The 18766-nt window shown below is 41.5% G+C and overlaps 1 protein-coding gene and 1 pseudogene across 4 annotated transcripts in view; both read left to right on the top strand.

Moving 5' to 3' along the window:
- EML5 (EMAP like 5) overlaps positions 1–18766 on the top strand; it is a 154062-nt gene that overhangs the window by 78420 nt on the left and 56876 nt on the right. For all 4 annotated transcript variants that reach the window (XM_066628260.1, XM_066628244.1, XM_066628234.1 and 1 more), the window contains exons 15-24: positions 457–562; positions 2772–2865; positions 5417–5517; positions 6025–6227; positions 6952–7063; positions 8542–8669; positions 9245–9386; positions 10820–10972; positions 12392–12523; positions 13255–13343. In XM_066628260.1, the coding sequence (XP_066484357.1) occupies positions 457–562; positions 2772–2865; positions 5417–5517; positions 6025–6227; positions 6952–7063; positions 8542–8669; positions 9245–9386; positions 10820–10972; positions 12392–12523; positions 13255–13343 (1260 nt within the window). The remainder of the gene's footprint in view (positions 1–456; positions 563–2771; positions 2866–5416; positions 5518–6024; positions 6228–6951; positions 7064–8541; positions 8670–9244; positions 9387–10819; positions 10973–12391; positions 12524–13254; positions 13344–18766) is intronic.
- LOC136637763 (5S ribosomal RNA) lies at positions 640–759 on the top strand (annotated as a pseudogene).

Below are 18766 nucleotides of genomic sequence, written 5' to 3'. Positions count from 1 at the left end.
GCATATATAGAACCTCATGTGCATGTTGCTGCCCCCATGTGGACACTGAACCACTTGATCAGTGTTGATAATTATAGAATATCTTAAATGAATGGGCAGCTTCAAATGTGTTAAGGAGAATGCATTTGAAACAAATACAAATTGTGATGCTTTGCAAATCTTTGAAATAAGCAGTTTGGGCTTTGATTTGACTGTCAAATCAGAACTGAAATCCATTACTAGATTTTTGAATCATTTTTTTGTTTTGTTATGAGACTGTTGTAAACCTATGAAAAGAAGAAAGGAATGTTTAGGTACTGGAATAAAGAAAAAAAACTTTAGTAGTTTTGTTTCTATTGTACCACTAGGTTTTTTTCCTCTTGGTGGTATCTCTGATGTGATTACATATGTAAGCTAATATTTGAAAAATGCGCAAAATTAGATTTGAAATAATTTTTTTAATTTTTTTTTTTAAAGGTTGGTCGGGATTGCTCAATCCATATTTGGGATACAGAGACTATCAAACCACTGTCAGTATTAAAGGGCTATCACCAGTATGGTGTTTGTGCTGTTGACTTTTCAGGTATTAATGATTTTTTTGTTTCTCCAAAATAGTAGTCCTTACAAATGCTTATCTATAAGTGAGACAGCTTTTTTTATCCTAAGAGCAACTGTTACCCTGCAGATGCCTGATCTCATCTGATCTTGGAAGCTAAGCAGGGTCAGGCCTGGTTAGTACTTGGATGGGAGACCGCCTGGGAATACTGGGTGCTGTAGGCTTATACCATAGTCTTTCAAGACTGAAGGTTGCCAACCAATTGTTACTGCAATTGTTCATATTTCAGTACAATATCTTACACAACCCGATGTGTAAGGATTAGTTCTAATCAGTTGCATTTTCAACTCTTACAATTATTATATTATAGAAAAGACTGACTTTACGGCCCAGTCCTATGCTTCGCACACTGGCTCATGTGCATATATTTGTATATCTATATATATATGCTTATATATTTTGACATTTTATATGTGGCTGGTCTTATGACCGTAATAAAGATTTACTACTACTACTACTACTACTACTACTACTACTACTACTACTACTACTACTACTACTACTACACTGGCTCATGCTGGCGCGCAGTGTCGCAAACATGCTGTAAGGCATGTTTGTGGGCCCTAGTACCAGTGCCCCACTGGTGCTAGCCCAGTGCTGGCTGGTGCTGGGCTAGCACCAGTGGAGCACCGGAGTTCTGCCACTTGGCAGTCACACAAGCTTGCCAAGGAGTTGAGAAGTAGGTGGGGGGGCGGGGAGGAGGCATTCCGGGGTGGGGGAAGGCGGAGAAAGAGTGGAGAAGGGACATGCCAGGGGGGGAGTGAGCAGGGCGGGAGGGAGGTGGGACCACTGGAGCTTTGCTCCACCGGATCCAGAGCCTCTTATTTCTTACTCTTCTATGCTGACCTTTGGGTCGCCATAGAAGTCAGTAGCCCCATTGAGGGGTTACTCAGTTTACCAAGGGAAGGAGACTAAAAGTTCCCGTCTCCTGTGAAGGAGGTGGCAGCTGCCTGGTGAGCACAGGATGCAGCGGCAGCCATTTTCTGCACCACTGCAGCCCTGTGCGCCGGGCAGCTCAGGATTGGGCTGCTGGATAGTGTTGACAGCTCTGAGTGATGCTATTTCTGGAGATTTTTTTCCCTCCAATATGGTGTCTTTAATACAGACAACCCCTGTTAAAATCTGAATGATTCCTTTCTGCAGTTCCTTGGGGTCTCCAGGCCAATCCTGAAGAGCTGGCAGCTCTAACCTTAGTTCTTGATACCATCTCTGTGAGCATACAGAAGCAAACATTTCTAAGGTATAGGCCAAATTAAAGACATACCAACTCTGTAATACATGGATACCCTAGATCAGTGATTCTCAAACTTTTAGGGAACATTACTCCCTAAGTAAGTCTTTGTGGGGGAAGGGCAAGAGCAGCGATGTGATCCCCAGTATTCAAACGTTAGAATGTTGAGAAACAGTGTGCGAAAACCACTTCTAGTTTGCAAGAGGTGGTTTGTGCACGCTGTTTCTCAACATTCTAACACCTGGGGAGCCCTGCGGAGGGCTGTGCGGGGCTCCCTGCACCTCCTGCTTCTTGCAGAAGGACACAGTAAGTAAATGCATCCCCCTTAGCAAACCGATTCCGGGAATCACGTCACTGCCTCCCCCCTTCTTCTGCCCCTTAAAGGAATGAGGGAAGCTTTACCTGAATTGGTGGGTTGCAACCTACCCATTTGTGAACCACTGCCCTAGATCCCTTTCCATAAACATTCACAGACTTTGGTAGGCATTGTGATGGGCAGGAGGTCTGGTCTAGAGGGTAGAGCCTCCATTAGCCCGAAGATAACATCAGAAGGTCGCCATTTCGAGGACACCGGCAGCTCCCTGAACGGCTGAGAATGGCGAGATCTTGAAGCAGCTGACAAGCTGAGTTGAGTAATTCCACCTGCTCTTGGTGTGAGTTCTTGGCTGCCCTCCATTTGAGAGATGGAGCTGCTTGTCAACCTGCACGGGAGAACCGGAGGCCAGAAGTGAGACCAAATCAGGAAGATCCATTCTGAAATGTTGTTGTTTCTTGAAAGAGAGAACCTCTATGATTGTAAAAATCCCCTTGAGGGATTTAGAAACGCCTGCCTATGTAAACCGCCTTGAATAAAGTCAGAGGAGTAATCCGATGACTAGAAAGGCGGTATATAAATACCTAGTTGTTGTTATTAAAAAATAATGATTTATACTGATTCTTTTACAGCGGATGGCAAAAGGATAGCTTCTGTTGGAATTGATGACAATCATACTGTTGTTCTTTGGGACTGGAGAAAAGGAGAGAAACTTTCTGCAATCAGGTAACATTTTAACCTAATCTGCATAATGATGCTAAATAAACATAATTCAGATAGTAGTGGCCAAGATTAGAAGTACAACTACTTTGTGCTGCTTAAGATTTTTTTCTCTCCTTAAGCTCAGTATACCTACTGGATCTGCTACATAGCTGCATATGGATGCAACATATACGTAAGTTGTATGTAGGTTGATTTGAATTGCACAATCAATACCTTACATTAAAACTCAAATTTGAATATGCAGTTTCAGCCTCTGCACATTGGATTTTATATGTGTAAGCACTGTGCATATTTTACACCCACGATTGGATGTCCAGTAGGTCAGACAGAATAATCTAGTGGGCAGGGTACGAAAGCAGTGTCTTACTTCCTCAGTGCATGTAGGAAGAATAACAATAACACAAAACAGATAATTTAAACAACCCACCCCAAGAACCTTACTGGGCACAGTCCTTTAAGGAAGGACTTTAAGGAGTTATTAAGGAATTGAAGAAGTCTCTTGACTAAAATATACAACTTATCCCTCAAAACGACCACGGTGCCAGAGGATTGGAGGATAGCAAATGTCATACCAATCTTTAAAAAGAGAAAGAGGGGGGACCCGGGAAACAATAGGCCGGTCAGCCTAACATCTATACCAGGTAAGATGGTGGAATGCCTCATCAAAGATAGGATCTCAAAACACATTAGACAGGGGTGCTCACACTTTTTTGGCTCGAGAGCTACTTTGAAACCCAGCAAGCCCCGGAGATCTACCAAGAGTTTTTTTTACAATGTTCGCGCCATCATAACATATAACATTTATGTGTACAATGTATGTTGGTGTACCTTGAGCCCCACTGAGTATAACAGGACTTACTCCTGAGTAGACATGCCTAGGATTAGGGTGTGAGGCTGCAATCCTAGCCACACTTACCTGGGAGTAAGGCCCATTGAGTACAGTGGGCCTTACTCCCGGCGTTTCCTCCCAGAGGCACCTGAAGGGGGGGGTTGGCACTCCGCGATCTACTCATTTTGCCTCGCGATCTACCTATTGAGCACCCCTGGCTTAAAGATACCTGGTTATCTCCAAAGATGGTTAATCATGAGTAAAGCATCATTTAAATCCATGAAACAATTTATACTTGGCTTTCTTTGGAAGATGAAGCCCCCTATTTTTACAGGGCAGAAGGATTTTTAATACTAAAGATAGTTTCTTAGTATTAAAGATACTAAAGGTGGTTAAAACTGCTTTAGTTACCTTAGGTTTTGTGTTTTTACTTGTCCTGTTGCCTGATGCGTTGTAATACATGTCTTATTATAAAACTGCATAGCATAAATTGTGGCTAATCTATTGAAGACATGCCAAAAATAGCTGCATATTTGAAATCCTTGCTCCATCCAAACATTGAAATATTCAGTTAAACATGACATTAATATAAGAGCAGCCCCGCTGGATCAGGCCACAGGCTCATCTGGTCCAGCTTCCTGTATCTCACAGTGGCCCACCAAATGCCTCAGGGAGCACACATGACAACAAGAGACCTGCATTCTGATGCCCTCTCTTGCATCTGGCATTCTGACATAGACATAGCTCATTTCTAAAATCAGGTGGTTGCACATGCCCATCATGGCTTGTAACCTGTGATGGACTTTTCCTCCAGAAATTTGTCCAATCCCCTTTTAAAGGCATCTAGGCCAGATGCCATCACCACATCCTGTGGTAAGGAGTTCCACAGACTAACTATGAGTAAAGAAATATTTTCTTTTTGGCTGTCCTAACTTTCCCAACAGTCAATTTTAAAAATTGTTAAACATTGTTAAAAAATTTTTTCACAGTGTTATCTAATAAACTGTTAAAAGTATATTTTATCCTTTTTATCGTTCAAAAATTGTTTGAAGTTATGGTTCTAAAATTTCAGTCAATGTTTATTCTTTTCATAAGATCAAGATTTGCCACTAACATTTGGGAATAAAGGTTACTCATGAGGGTTCTGTTCCCAGAACTCCCATGAATGGCAAAAATAGCACTATAGCAAAGCAATTTTAAAAACAAAGTCCCTTTGCTCCTGTGATTTGAAAACAGCCTTGCTGACCTTTGTGATGTTAAGACAGAGTCATTAAGACAACAATCCAACAATCAGTTCCTTTCCAGGCCCTTAGAAACTATTATCTTTGTGTTCAGGGGGAAGGGAGGGGGGTCGCTTGGAGAGAGAATGATTGATGAATTGTCAGCTGGCTGCCCTCTCTCTAACTATTGTAAAGGACTGTTTTCTTTTAATTTAAAGGGCCCTTCTGATCATGTTGAGATAAAAATCTCTAGGACAGTAAGAAAAGCATTTTAAAGGGGTGCATTTTTACCCTTCTCCACTGATCAGCACATTTCTTCTCATTTGCAGTGGCCCTTCCTGTTGAGTCAAAACTGTGTATATAAAATCCGTGTATAAGGTTGGACCTGTATTTGAACTTTATTTCATTTTGGACTCTTTTTGTAAATCTTGTTTTGTTTTTAATTTTATGTCTGTGGAGAAGCTTTTTCTTCAGTTAGATTGAAAAAATTTGTATTTTTTTCTAGGGGGAGCAAAGATAAGATATTTGTTGTTAAGATTAACCCATTCATGCCTGATAAACTAATTACAGCAGGAATTAAACATGTAAAATTCTGGCGAAGAGCAGGTAAGGAAAATTATTTAAAGGACTGTATTAATTTTTTACCTTGAAAAGTCTAGGTTCTGTGCACTAGACTTCCTAGTGCCTACACAAGAGGAACAAAGTGACCTATTATCCCTGGCACTGGGATTCCAGTACATGATCCAATTGACATAGGCAATTTGGGCTGCAATATTATATTCATTTTTCTGGGAGTGAGTTCCACTGAATTTAGTGGACTTACTTTTGAATGCATAGGATTGCATAGGATTGCATTATAGGTTGACACAGAGATGATTCATCTGCAGATGTATGCATTTTCTCTCAATTCTGTATTTATGGTTTATGGATAGATAATGGATAAAGTATCCTTCCTTAAGGATTCAGAAAAGCAGAACCTATACATTTGATAAATTAAAAAGCAGCAAAGAAAACTAAATTTAAAATGAATGTATAGTTTGATTATAATTGCTCTGTATGGTGCCTTAGAAAATCATGATCAAATGTTTACATAACTTTTTTATTTTAATAAAGGAGGTGGACTGATTGGGAAAAAGGGCTTTGTGGGTCCAATGGGGAAAATTGAAACGATGATGTGTGCCGTTTATGGCTGGACAGAAGAGATGTCATTCTCTGGAACTTCAACTGGGGATGTATGCATATGGAGAGATCTGTTTCTTATAAAAACTGTGAAAGCCCATGATGGCCCAGTATTCAGCATGCATGCACTAGAAAAAGTGAGTGACTTATGTTGATTATGAAACAGTAAGACTTCATTGAAAATAAATTTATGAGCAAGATCCAAAGAACTAATTTGGGCAAACCTTAGTGAATTTTTCTCTCTCTTTAAAACTGGCCACTGGGCCGTATCACAAAATGGTTTCAAACTTTTTCTTCATTCTACAAGGGGTTTGTAGTGTGTCACGGTGGCTCAGAACTAGTTGTGTGGTTCTTTGAATCCTATTCTATGACTGTAGGGACAGTTCTGGATTTATTTTCTAGTCACAACATTAATGGATTTGATTTAAACAGTTCTGAAATAAAGTTAAATTTAAATACCATGAAAAGTATCATTGTTGTCTTTTAAGGTTATGTCACAATTTGGGAAATCTGAATAGAATTTCTGACACGTTTTAGGATTGAACTGAAATCACCACTAAGATGTCAGCCTTATACTCTTTAAGCCCAGATTATTATTTGCTTTGACCCTATGCATGGTTGGTTATTCACTGTCCAACCTGAATTCAGTAAGTGTTTACTTCCAAGTAGGAAGGTTTGCAGTCATTGTTCTTAAATTAAAAGTAGTTTAATGGGAATAATGGTTTATATGTTGTCCACTTGGACAAAAGGTTAATATGGTTTAAATATAAAATTTAAATATTAATGTAAGATTATTGTTTAAATAAGACTAATGTTGACTACACTGTAGAATATTTTTATTCATTTTCTAATATTTTTCAGGGATTTGTAACTGGAGGCAAGGATGGAGTTGTGGCTCTTTGGGATGATACCTTTGAACGGTGTCTCAAAACATATGCCATCAAAAGAGCTGCCTTGGCTCCAGGCTCCAAAGGTGATTTGAGGATTTGTTTAATCTTTTATAGTACATCAGACACTTCTTTTCACTGTTGTTAAATATGAATTTTAGTATTATTGTTTAGCAACAGCCTTGCAGCACAATATGGGGAAAGCATGGGGAGAGGCTAAAGAACAGGCTTCTTGATACTGATGGTGGAAGAAGCTGCACTATATCCATTCACTTTTGAAAAGCATAATAGAAGTCGGGACCATAATGAAATTGAGAGATTACGTATAATTGAGATATTACATTATTTACTGCTGCTGTTTTCCTTAATGTCCTCTTTTTTTTTTTACATTTGCTGTCTGAACATTTACACCAGTATAGAGAGGAAGCAGATGAAGCATATGGTCTCTAAAATAATACACTTTAGAAAGACTTAAGAAGAAATATTATAACTCTGCTTCTGTTAAATACTTTAAAAAATTGAACCTTTGTTTTTAATTTGCATCTCAATCCTGTGCATGTCTTCTCAGAAGTAGGTCCTGTTGTGTTCATTGAGGCTTACTCGCAGGAAAGTAGCCCTACTTTCTGGGAGTAAGTCCCATTGAACACAGTAGGACTGGCTTCTGAGTAGATAAATATAGGGTTGCTGTATAAAACATATATATCAGGGGGTGTATTTGAAGTTGTTGAATGTTTAGACAGTGGCTCTAAATATTCTTCAATTTCAACTTAGCTCTATCATAAAGATGGACAACATCTGAAATAGACTTCATATTTCAGCTCAGAGATACCTGATTTTCTAATAATTAGCAGGTAGGAATTTTTTTAAAAATAGTGTGCTAAACTCCACAACAGAAACCAATAATATATTTTTTAAAAAGTGTATGTTTGAACTTGTTATTCAAGCCAAAATTCTGGAAGGCAGTGGTTTCCTGCCATTTCCAGGGAGTTTGAAAACCTTTGTTGGGGGGGGGGGGAAGGCAGCAACACTATCCCCAGGATTGTATCACTGCCGGGGCTGATGGGGGAGGGTTTTACTTATCAATCCTTTCACTGGCCTCCAGGGGGTGTGGGGAGCCCCACGGTACCTTCTGCATGAACCTCTCAAGCCTCTAGCAGTAAAAAAAAAAAAAAGATTGGAAACCACTTCCAGTTTTTGATAGTGGAATTGGAAGTGGGTTCTGATTTTTTTTTAAACTGCTACAGAGGCTTGGGGAGCTGCAGAGGGCTCCACAGGGCTCCCGCACCACACAGAGGGTGGTGCAGGGATTAGAAAGTGGAACCCACCCCCAAATCAGCCTTGGAGCAGCACAATCCTAGGGATCGCATTGCTGCCTTCCCCCCTTCCCTGCCCCTTAAAAGGCCAGGGGCAGGGCTTTTCAGGCTGGTGGGTTGTGACCCACCAGATTAAGAATCACTGCTGTAAGAAATTAAACAGGAAAGAATAACAGGCAAATTACAATTAAGCTTTACTTGTAAACATAATTTCCAAATTGAATGCTTGAGTAAAAAGAATTTCCATTTAGGTCTCCTTTTAGAAGATAACCCTTCTATACGTGCCATATCATTAGGACATGGTCATATTTTAGTAGGCACAAAGAATGGTGAAATACTTGAAGTGGATAAAAGTGGACCAATAACTTTGCTGGTTCAGGTAAGTGTAAGCATTCACCTCTTTCCCCCCCGCCCTCCCACACGCATTTTAGTTTTGAAACATCAAAATATGGGTATTGTAATAATGTTTCACCTTCATGGTGAATTAGGTTCAATAAAATAAGCTTGTACTTGTACAAACAGGACTTGTACGATACATTTGCTAAATGTACTGGTCAGTTGTTTCAGCACTGATTCAGTTATCTCTCTTGCCTTTCATCTCATGCTTCAGATGGATTAGCCAATCTTTTTAACAAGTACTAGATGAATTCTTATTTGTTTAAACATTCATATGTCCCTCCCCTTTAATAAGGAAAATCACTGTGTGAAGAGTTGATAGAACTGCTCTAGAATTTGGCAGGGGTTTGTGCCATTGTAAAGGCTAGTTATACTCAGCATTGGCAGAACAAACTTTTCCTTGGTCTTGATCTTGTAGAAGAAATTATTTATCTGTACACTGAGATAATTTCCATTGTGGCTGAACAAGTTGTATAGGTTTCTAAGTTTATGAAAACTAATTTCTCATTCCTCTTTGTAGTATAAAAAAATTAAATTGTATTAACTTTGTTTTTACAGGGTCACATGGAAGGAGAAGTTTGGGGTTTGGCTACTCATCCTCATTTACCTATTTGTGCCACTGTAAGCGATGATAAAACCTTAAGAATATGGGATCTGTCCCCAAGCCATTGCATGCTAGCTGTTCGTAAGCTGAAGAAGGGTGTGTGGGTTTTTTCCTTCAAATTGTATAAACATTTTGCTTCTTACTTAGAGTCTGTTTTAAGCAGATGTTTGTTAGGTCACTAACAGCCGAATCCAACCTAAATTCCCACTCCCACTGATGCAGATGCACCAAGGAGGTGTGCACTGCATCCTGTGCTGGGGGGCCAGTTGGAATGGTCTCCTGGGGGTAAGTGAACTTTTGTTCATTTTCCCTGGCAAAAGCTCCCAGACTCCTTGGTCCTGCACTAGCTGTTTTGCTGGTACAGGACAAAATCATGTAAAGGCAGTGGAGAAGGAGAGGAATAAGATTTGGCCACACTCTCATGCTTCCAAACCCACCCTCCCCCTCATTCTGCCTCCCTCCCTGCCCAGAAACTTCCTTCCCCTCACTGCGTTGACCAACAGCTCCAGGATGTGCAAATTCCAGCAGAATCCAGGCATTTTTGCCTGGATGGAGTAAAATCCTATCAACAACTATTAGCTGTTTTAGCTAAATTGAACATACATCTTTCAGAGGCAGTGTACCTCTGAATAGTTCCAGATGCTGAGGAATGTAACAAAGAATACAACATCATGCTCTACTAGTAGACTTCCTGAAAGCATATGACTAGTCCAGTGATTTTCAACCACTTTGCCGTGGCACAATGGTGTGCCGCAAGTGGTCCACAGGTGTGCCACAGGAATTTGGGGGAAGGTTGTTTATTAATAGGGCCAATGTGAGCCACCACTGGCAGCATGGTGTGCCTTGTCAATTGTCAAAAACCTGGTGTTGTGCCTTGACCGTTTTAGTGCCTTGTCAGTGTGCCATGAGATGCAAAAGGTTGAAAATCACTGGACTAGTCATTGTTGGAAACAGGATGTTAGACTAGCTTCAGTCTGATCCACAGGGCTTTTCTCAAGTCCTGGAGAGGACTTGAGGCAAAACAAAAGAGGTATACCAGCTCTTACCAGGGACTAGGGATCCCCAAAGTTGAGGATTAGTGAGAAAATGCTGGTGAATGCACATGCATGCCTCATCCATTCTATAGATAGAAGGCTTAGTATGGCTTATGCCGTTGGCAAGAAGGCCAATGAATACTGCTGTGTGAGTTAAAGAACCAAGGTGACAGTGGAGAGGGAGAACAACCTTTCAGATATTGATCAGGCTGCTGTAACTGACAGTGTGAGCTATTAACCAGGACGGTGATAATTCAGATCTGTTCATACTCATGAACTTGCTAGGTGGCTTTAGGCAAGACACAGTTCTCTTAGCCTCAATGCCTTATCTGCAATATGTAGCTGATAATACTGATGTATCTCAAGCTACAAGATACATGGCTTACATCTACACCTAGCCACCATGTATCTTTGAACACTTGAGATGCTTATTATTTTACCCTCAGAATATTTGACTTTAGTTAGAACTAAATGACTAAAATGTCTGTCTTCTAGGAGGAAGATGTTGCTGTTTTTCTCCTGATGGGAAGGCACTGGCAGTAGGTCTCAATGATGGAAGTTTCTTGATGGTTAATTCAGACACTCTGGAGGATCTTGTTTCCTTTCATCATCGAAAAGATGTTATTTCCGAGATACGATTTTCTCCTGGTAAGTAGAAGGTAAAGATGATGATGTAGATTCTTTAATTGTGAAGTGAAGTCTGCTGCTGAAATGCTGCTCCCTCTCAGCACACATTCAGTTTAGATATTCTGAATATCTGAAGAGGGCTTTAAAAGAACACTATTTCACAAGAGAACAACCAGTTACACTGCAGCAGAAAAAACAGGTCTAACCTTTTTATACACAGATTTTTTTATACACGGATTTGACTCAACATGAATGGCTACTGAAAATGAGAAGGAATGTGCTGATTCCTGGAGAAGGGCAAATGCATCCTTAAAATCACAGTTTAAAAAACTGTTTTTCTTACTGTGCAGAGACAGTCATGCAAGTGATCATTCCATTCTTCAGCTGAGCCAGGCAAAGACAAAGGTCCTTTGTATTTCTAATTGCTGACTGCCTCTCTCCAACAGTAAGAAGAGCTGTTTTTAAACCACAATTGTAAAGGGTTGCACTTTTTAATTATTTTATAATTGCTTTTATTTAACACATTTTATGGTATCTGCAGGGAGTCCCAGAATCAAACCCCTGTGAATGTCGAGACATGACCTTATTAGGAGCAAAGGAGGGGCAAAGAAACCTGGAAGTGGGTCTTTAAATCTGTTTTTCCACTTTTTTTTAATCCACTGATTTTTTTAATCTATTAGAGGTTCTGGAACAGAACCCAGCAGATAACGAGACATGACCTGTATCTCCTTTCTGGCAGTACAATCCTATGCTAGCGGCTACTTACACTGGTGTAATGTTGGATTAGCTTAGAGCTGTATTTCCCAAGCTAGTGGGTCATGACTCACCAGGGGAACCAGAAGCAAGTAATTTCCCCTTAATGGGAGTAACCTAGCAATGACCTAACCTGTTGTTAGCATAGTGGTTTGCTAACGTTGGGGGCATATCCATCTTCTGTAGGGTACTTAGGATATGGCATACATTGACTTTTTATCCCTTCCACTCCACTTTCCCCCCTGCTTTGGCCTCTCTACTAGTGGAGATGCGCTGGTGACCAAGCTACATTGCCGTAGTATTTTTCATCATTTTGCTGGTGTCCATGGCACATCGGTCAGCAGGTGAACTTTTGCACTTGTGGGGCCAGTGTATGTGAAGTCTCAAATATAGGATTGGGCTGTTAAAGGGGAATTCCTTTAGCTCCCTGGCTCCTATTTTTTTGAGTTTTTTCATTGCATAAATTGCTTCTAGCTTATAGAGTAACTGAAGATTACCATTATTTCATTATTAGAAGTTCATATTTCATTCTTCCTTGTCCCTCCTAGTACTCATGTTTGTACTTTTTCTGTATGCAAGTACTCCCTCCTTTTAAAATCTTCCTCTGCCCCCCTTTTAAAGAGAAAATTGGCTTCTTGCTCATAAGATATTGAAAATTCTAGAAAAATATTCATATTTGCATTTTAGGTGCTGGAAAATACTTAGCTGTAGCATCATATGACAGTTTTGTAGATATCTACAATGTAATGAGCAGTAAGCGGGTTGGAATCTGCAAGGGAGCCTCCAGTTACATAACACACATGGATTGGGACATAAGAGGTAAGAAATACAGCTCCTGCAAAATGATTACAGTTCTGTAACTTAGAAAGTATAAACTATTGTGAGTATGAATATCTGGTAAAGCTGCAGTTTTCTTGCAGAATTTAAAAATGTTGATGATATATACCCCTACTCTTTTAATGTTTTTAGTCAGGTGTTTTATCATTTGTATGTTTTATTTTTATGCTTACACCAGTTAGAGTACCAGAAAAGTGATATATAAATCTTTGAAATAATATAGTTGTTATATTCAGGCCCCCCCCCCCCCACCGTAACCATGAATTCATTTATCTGTAGATCAGGTCTGTGGGCCCCCCCCCGTGTGCCCCTTTTGGAAGTGAGGTTTGTTTGCTCCTTTGCCTCTGGAGGGTTGTCTGAGCCCAGCAGAGGCCTCTCACATCTGCCCGCAGTCTCTGCTGGGCTTAGATGGAAACTTAGAGCAAAAAAAAATGTCACTTCCGGTTTCCACCCCCAAACTGGAAGTGATGTTTTTAATGCCTCAAAAGGCATTGGGAGGGCTGGGGAAGCCCTGGCAGAGCTTGCCTCGGGAAGGTGGAGGGGTTATTTCTTGGAATCCATGGTTTCATGTAACCACAGGGCATTCCAGAACGGATACTGGAAGGCGTGTCCTGGATTCCGGAATGGATACCAGGGCACGCCTGTATTGAATATTGTTGTGGGGGGAAAAAGACATTAGTAAGATTTTCTAAATTGCATATTTTATTTTTCAGGCAAGCTTTTACAAGTCAACACAGGTGCTAAAGAACAGTTATTTTTTGAAGCTCCTCGTGGGAAAAAGCAGACGATTCCCAGTATAGAGGTAAGAAGTTCAATATAAATATCTGTGTTTTCATTTTGGACTTTTGTAAGCAGAAAAAGATGCTATTCTATACTGCTGTCCCCAAAACAGAAGTTGACATTTGACTATACAGTCATGCACTGCATAATGGCATTTTGGTCAACAGTGGACTGCATATATGATGGTGGTCTCATAAGATTATAATGGAGCTGAAAAACTTTGTGGGTCTTGTGTAGTTGTGTAACATTGTGTAGCTGTGACCAGTGGGCTGCAACCAGATTTTTGGTGGGTTGTGAGCCAGTGCCAGCTGTGGCGCCACAAGACATTCTGGACCGCTACCCAGCCGCCACAGCTGAAGAAGTGGGTCATGGCACAGCGCTAATAAGATTGGGAAGCACTGAGCTATACCATATAGCCTAGGTTTGTAGTAGGCTATACAATCTAGGTCTGCTTAAGTACTGTACAATATGATGTTTGCACAATGATGAAATAGCTTAATGATGAATTCTGCAGAGCATATTCCTATCATTAAGTGACACATGACTATAATCCAATACAAAATGAAGCTAAGGACCAAAGAAAACATGTGCCTTAATTGTGCAATGTTTCTTGCTGGGAACTTAGGTTTCTTTTTAAAGAGCAAGAGAGGGGGGACCTGTGAATCTTGACCAAACCTAAAAATATTTGTAGGGGAAGAGCTCATGATCTAGATCCAAATTACAGCAGGGGCAAAGTACTAACACTGTTTTTGCCATGGTTTTGTCAAGGTTGGGAATCACCATTCTCACTGTATAAATAGAAAACAAATCCTCTTCCAGGGTCAGTACACAAATTAGGCAAATGCTTATTTTGGCTCTAACACTACACTATGTCACAGCCTTTGATTTTAGGTAACACTTTCCATCTGTAAATTCTCCTCTGTTCAGGTTTAAGAACATAAGAACAGCCCCACTGGATCAGGCCATAGGCCTATCTAGTCCAGCTTCCTGTATCTCACAGCGGCCCACCAAATGCCCCAGGGAGCACACCAGATAACAAGAGACCTCATCCTGGTGCCCTCTCTTGCATCTGGCATTCTGACATAAGGTTTAGTTGAGACCACAACTTGACTGGAGTTTGACAGTTTATATGTCAAATTGTAAATTTCATTATATAATTGACTCTGGCTCATCTACATGCACTAAAGAAGAACATCAGGGTTTTTCATGTGTAAAAGAGCAATTGTGGAATTTTCCTTAAGGTAGTATTTTTTTCCACAAAAGGGAAAGGATTAGCCCACAAAAAGAAGTTAGCTACAGCTTAACATAAACACAAAGACTTTCACAGCCAACATTCGTAAAATTTTTCCTAAAATTATTTAGGTTAATAGGCCGTGGTCAAATAAAATCATTTTTACCTGATGTTTTCACCTACTGCTGTGGTATAGGGCACGGGTCTCCAAACCCCGGCCCGGGGGGCCAGCTGTGACCCACAGAGAGCCTCTTCTCGGCCTGCGGCCAGCCTCTGATCCCCTGAGAGCCTCTGGCCCAGTTGACCAAACAGAACCATAATTGTGCTTGTGTATTTTATTTCCTTGGCTGTGTTGATGCTTGGAGAAATCCTGGACATTTGAGCCCATTCATTCATTCATTCATTCATTCATTCATTCATTCATTCATCTAAGTTCCGTCTCTAATGTATTTATTTAAATTTTATATTTAATTTTTTTTTCCAGCCCTCGAAATCGTGCCAGATATTTGATGCAGCCCTTTGGCCGAAAAGTATAGGGCATTTTCAAAAGCTAAGGCATACACCAGATAATACATACATACACCAGAGATACATACATCTCTCTCCTTAGCGTTGTAGGAAAGCTGTTTGCCCGAGTTGTACTAAAGAGGCTCCAGGTACTTGCAGAGAGCGTCTATCCAGAATCGCAGTGTGGATTCCGAGCCAACAGGTCCACCACTGATATGGTATTCTCCCTTAGACAACTGCAGGAGAAATGCAGGGAACAACGACAGCCACTCTTTATAGCCTTCATAGATCTCACAAAGGCTTTCGACCTGGTCAGCAGAGACGGCCTCTTCAAGATTCTCCCCAAGATTGGATGTCCACCCAGGCTCCTCAGCATCATCAGATCCTTCCACAAGGACATGAAGGGCACTGTTGTCTTCGATGGCTCCACATCAGACCCTTTTGACATCCGAAGCGGAGTGAAGCAGGGCTGTGTTCTTGCACCAACCTTGTTTGGGATTTTCTTCGCTGTCCTGCTGAAGCAGGCCTTTGGAACTGCAACAGAAGGCATCTATCTCCGGACCAGATCAGACGGAAAGCTCTTCAACCTCTCCAGACTGAGAGCAAAATCCAAAGTCCAGCTGAAATGTCTGCGTGACTTCCTCTTTGCCGACGATGCAGCTGTCACTACCCACTCTGCCAAAGATCTCCAGCAGCTCATGGATCGTTTTAGCAAGGCCTGCCAAGATTTTGGACTGACAATCAGCCTGAAGAAAACACAGGTCATGGTTCAGGATGTGGACTCACCTCCCTGCATTACAATCTCTGAGCATGAACTGGAGGTTGTCCATGACTTTGTGTACCTTGGCTCAACGATCTCCGACACTCATTCTCTCGATGCCGAGCTAAACAGGCGCATCGGTAAAGCAGCTACCACGTTTTCCAGACTCACAAAGAGAGTCTGGTCCAACAAGAAGCTGACGGAACATACCAAGATCCAGGTCTACAGAGCTTGCGTCCTGAGTACACTTCTGTACTGCAGCGAGTCATGGACTCTTCGCCCACAACAGGAGAGGAAACTGAGCGCTTTCCACATGCGCTGCCTCCGACGCATCCTCGGCATCACCTGGCAGGACAAAGTTCCAAACAACACAGTCCTGGAACGTGCTGGAATCCCTAGCATGTATTCACTGCTGAAACAGAGACGCCTGCGTTGGCTTGGTCATGTCGTGAGAATGGATGATGGCCGGATCCCAAAGGATCTCCTCTATGGAGAACTCATGCAAGGAAAGCGCCCTACAGGTAGACCACAGCTGCGATACAAGGACATCTGCAAGAGGGATCTGAAGGCCTTAGGGATGGACCTCAACAAGTGGGAAACCCTGGCCTCTGAGCGGCCCGCTTGGAGGCAGGCTGTGCAGCATGGCCTTTCCCAGTTTGAAGAGACACTTTGCCAACAGTCTGAGGCTAAGAGGCAAAGAAGGAAGGCCCATAGCCAGGGAGACAGACCAGGGACAGACTGCACTTGCTCCCGGTGTGGAAGGGATTGTCACTCCCGGATTGGCCTTTTCAGCCACACTAGACGCTGTGCCAGAACCACCTTTCAGAGCGCGATACCATAGTCTTTCGAGACTGAAGGTTGCCAATACCACACCAGATAACCTTTCAAGCTGGGTGTAACTGGAATAGAGAAAAAACTGTCTCAGTTGGTGGCCTATAGTGGAATCACAGCTGTTCTTAAAGTCCCAACTGCCTTTACTTAAAGTCACTTATTGTTCTTAAAGTCTCAAGCTCCAGGTTCTTTTATCTATTCCAGGATGTAAAAATTTAAACTGAGAATGAGATCATTAGTTAAACTTTGCTAGAACCTAATTCCATACCATGTAACATTGCATTAAATGTCACCCGGGATGTCAGACTTTGCCCCTACAAAACTCACATTCTTTTGATTGCTAAATAAATTTTTCCCCATACTTCTGTTGTGCATGAAAGCTGTGCCTGGGGCTGAGGAATTCAAAAGGGAATGCTAGAGAAATAAAGAGCCCAAACCAGGGCAACATAAAATGCAAACCAAATTTTACTATGTCAAAAAGACACACAAACAGAAACAACATCTGACATAACAAACTTCCCTGGGTTTCCGTTTGGGAGCCAATACCTAAGCTGGCCTCCTCAGATGAATACTCCCTAGATCAGGGGTGTCAAACATAAGGCCCAGGGTCCAGATGCAGCCCGTGGAAGCTCTTTATCTGGCGCTTGCACTCTCCCAACTGCTGCTCTCTCTCAACTGCTGAGCTGTGCTAAGTATCACTAATGGCAGCCCCACATGATAACTGAGCTATCTCATATTTTGAAAATATGATCAAGATTTGCATATTTTCCCTTCTGTCATTTTCAGCTAATTTGTTCCTAAATGAGAATAAAGTTCTTATTTCTGATGATGATCTGTTTAGTGACATCACTTCCTGCTTAATGATGTCACTTCCGGCCCTCAGCATGCATCACAAATGCTACAAAAATGCTACATGAATGCTACATCGTTGTACAAATCGATGGTAAGGCCACACCTGGAGTATTGTGTCCAGTTCTGGTCGCCGCATCTCAGAAAGGATATAGTGGAAATGGAAAAGGTGCAAAAGAGGGCAACTAAGATGATTGCTAGGCTGGGGCACTTTTCTTATGAGGAAAGGCTACAGCGTTTGGGCCTCTTCAGCCTAGAAAAGAGATGCCTGAGGGGGGACATAATTGAGACATACAAAATTATGCATGGGAAGGATAAAGTGGATAGAGAGATGCTCTTTACACTCTCATGTAACACCAGAACCAGGGGACATCCACTAAAATTGAGCATTGGGAGAGTTAGGATAAAAGAAAATATTTCTTTACTCAGTGTGTGGTTGGTCTTTGGAACTCCTTGCCACAGGATGTGGTGATGGCATCTGACCTGGATGCCTTTAAAAAGGGGATTCAACAAGTTTCTGGAGGAAAACTCCATTACGGGTTACAAGCCATGATGTGCATGTACAACCTCCTGATTTTAGAAATGGGCTATGTCAGATGCAAGGGAGGGCACCAGGATGCAGGTCTCTTGTTACCTGGTGTGCTCCCTGGGGCATTTGGTGGTCTGCTGTGAGATACAGGAAGCTGGACTAGATGGGCCTATGGCCTGATCCAGTGGGGCTGTTCTTATGTTCTTTTTATGTTCTTATGCTATTCGACTCTTTGTATGGAACAAGTTTGACACCCTTGCGCTAGATTTCCTCAGATCATGTTCTCTCTCGACATCTGGTCAGTTGGGTCATTTGTCATTCTCTGATGATGGAATGGTCAGGCCAGCTGACTAACAGCTCAGTAACAGCCACCTGATCAGTTCTCATTCTAGTTCTCATAATAGTTAACCTTTTAATCTCTGAACTTTATTACAAAACTGAAAGCGTGTTCTCTACAATCCTGATGCGCATCATCTAAAGACTTCAATGGGAGATATGCATATTTGTATGCCTCCAGTACAGGTTGAGTCTCATTATTTGTGCGGGTTCTGTTCCCAGGACTCATGTAGATGGCAAAAATTGCATTAAAACAAACCCACTTTAAAAATCAATGTCCCTTAGCTAGGCAATTTAAAAATAGCCTTGCTGACCTTTGTGATGTAAAATAGAGTCATTAGGCAGGCAATCCATCAATCAGTCTCTCTTCAGGCACTTAGAAAGGCTTCACAACAAGCCAGC

This window comes from Tiliqua scincoides, chromosome 1 (assembly GCF_035046505.1).
Source record: "Tiliqua scincoides isolate rTilSci1 chromosome 1, rTilSci1.hap2, whole genome shotgun sequence".
In the NCBI taxonomy this organism is placed as follows: Eukaryota; Metazoa; Chordata; class Lepidosauria; order Squamata; family Scincidae; genus Tiliqua; species Tiliqua scincoides.
Note: the sequence above shows the minus strand (reverse complement) of the source record. Positions and strands in the feature narration are given on the sequence as shown.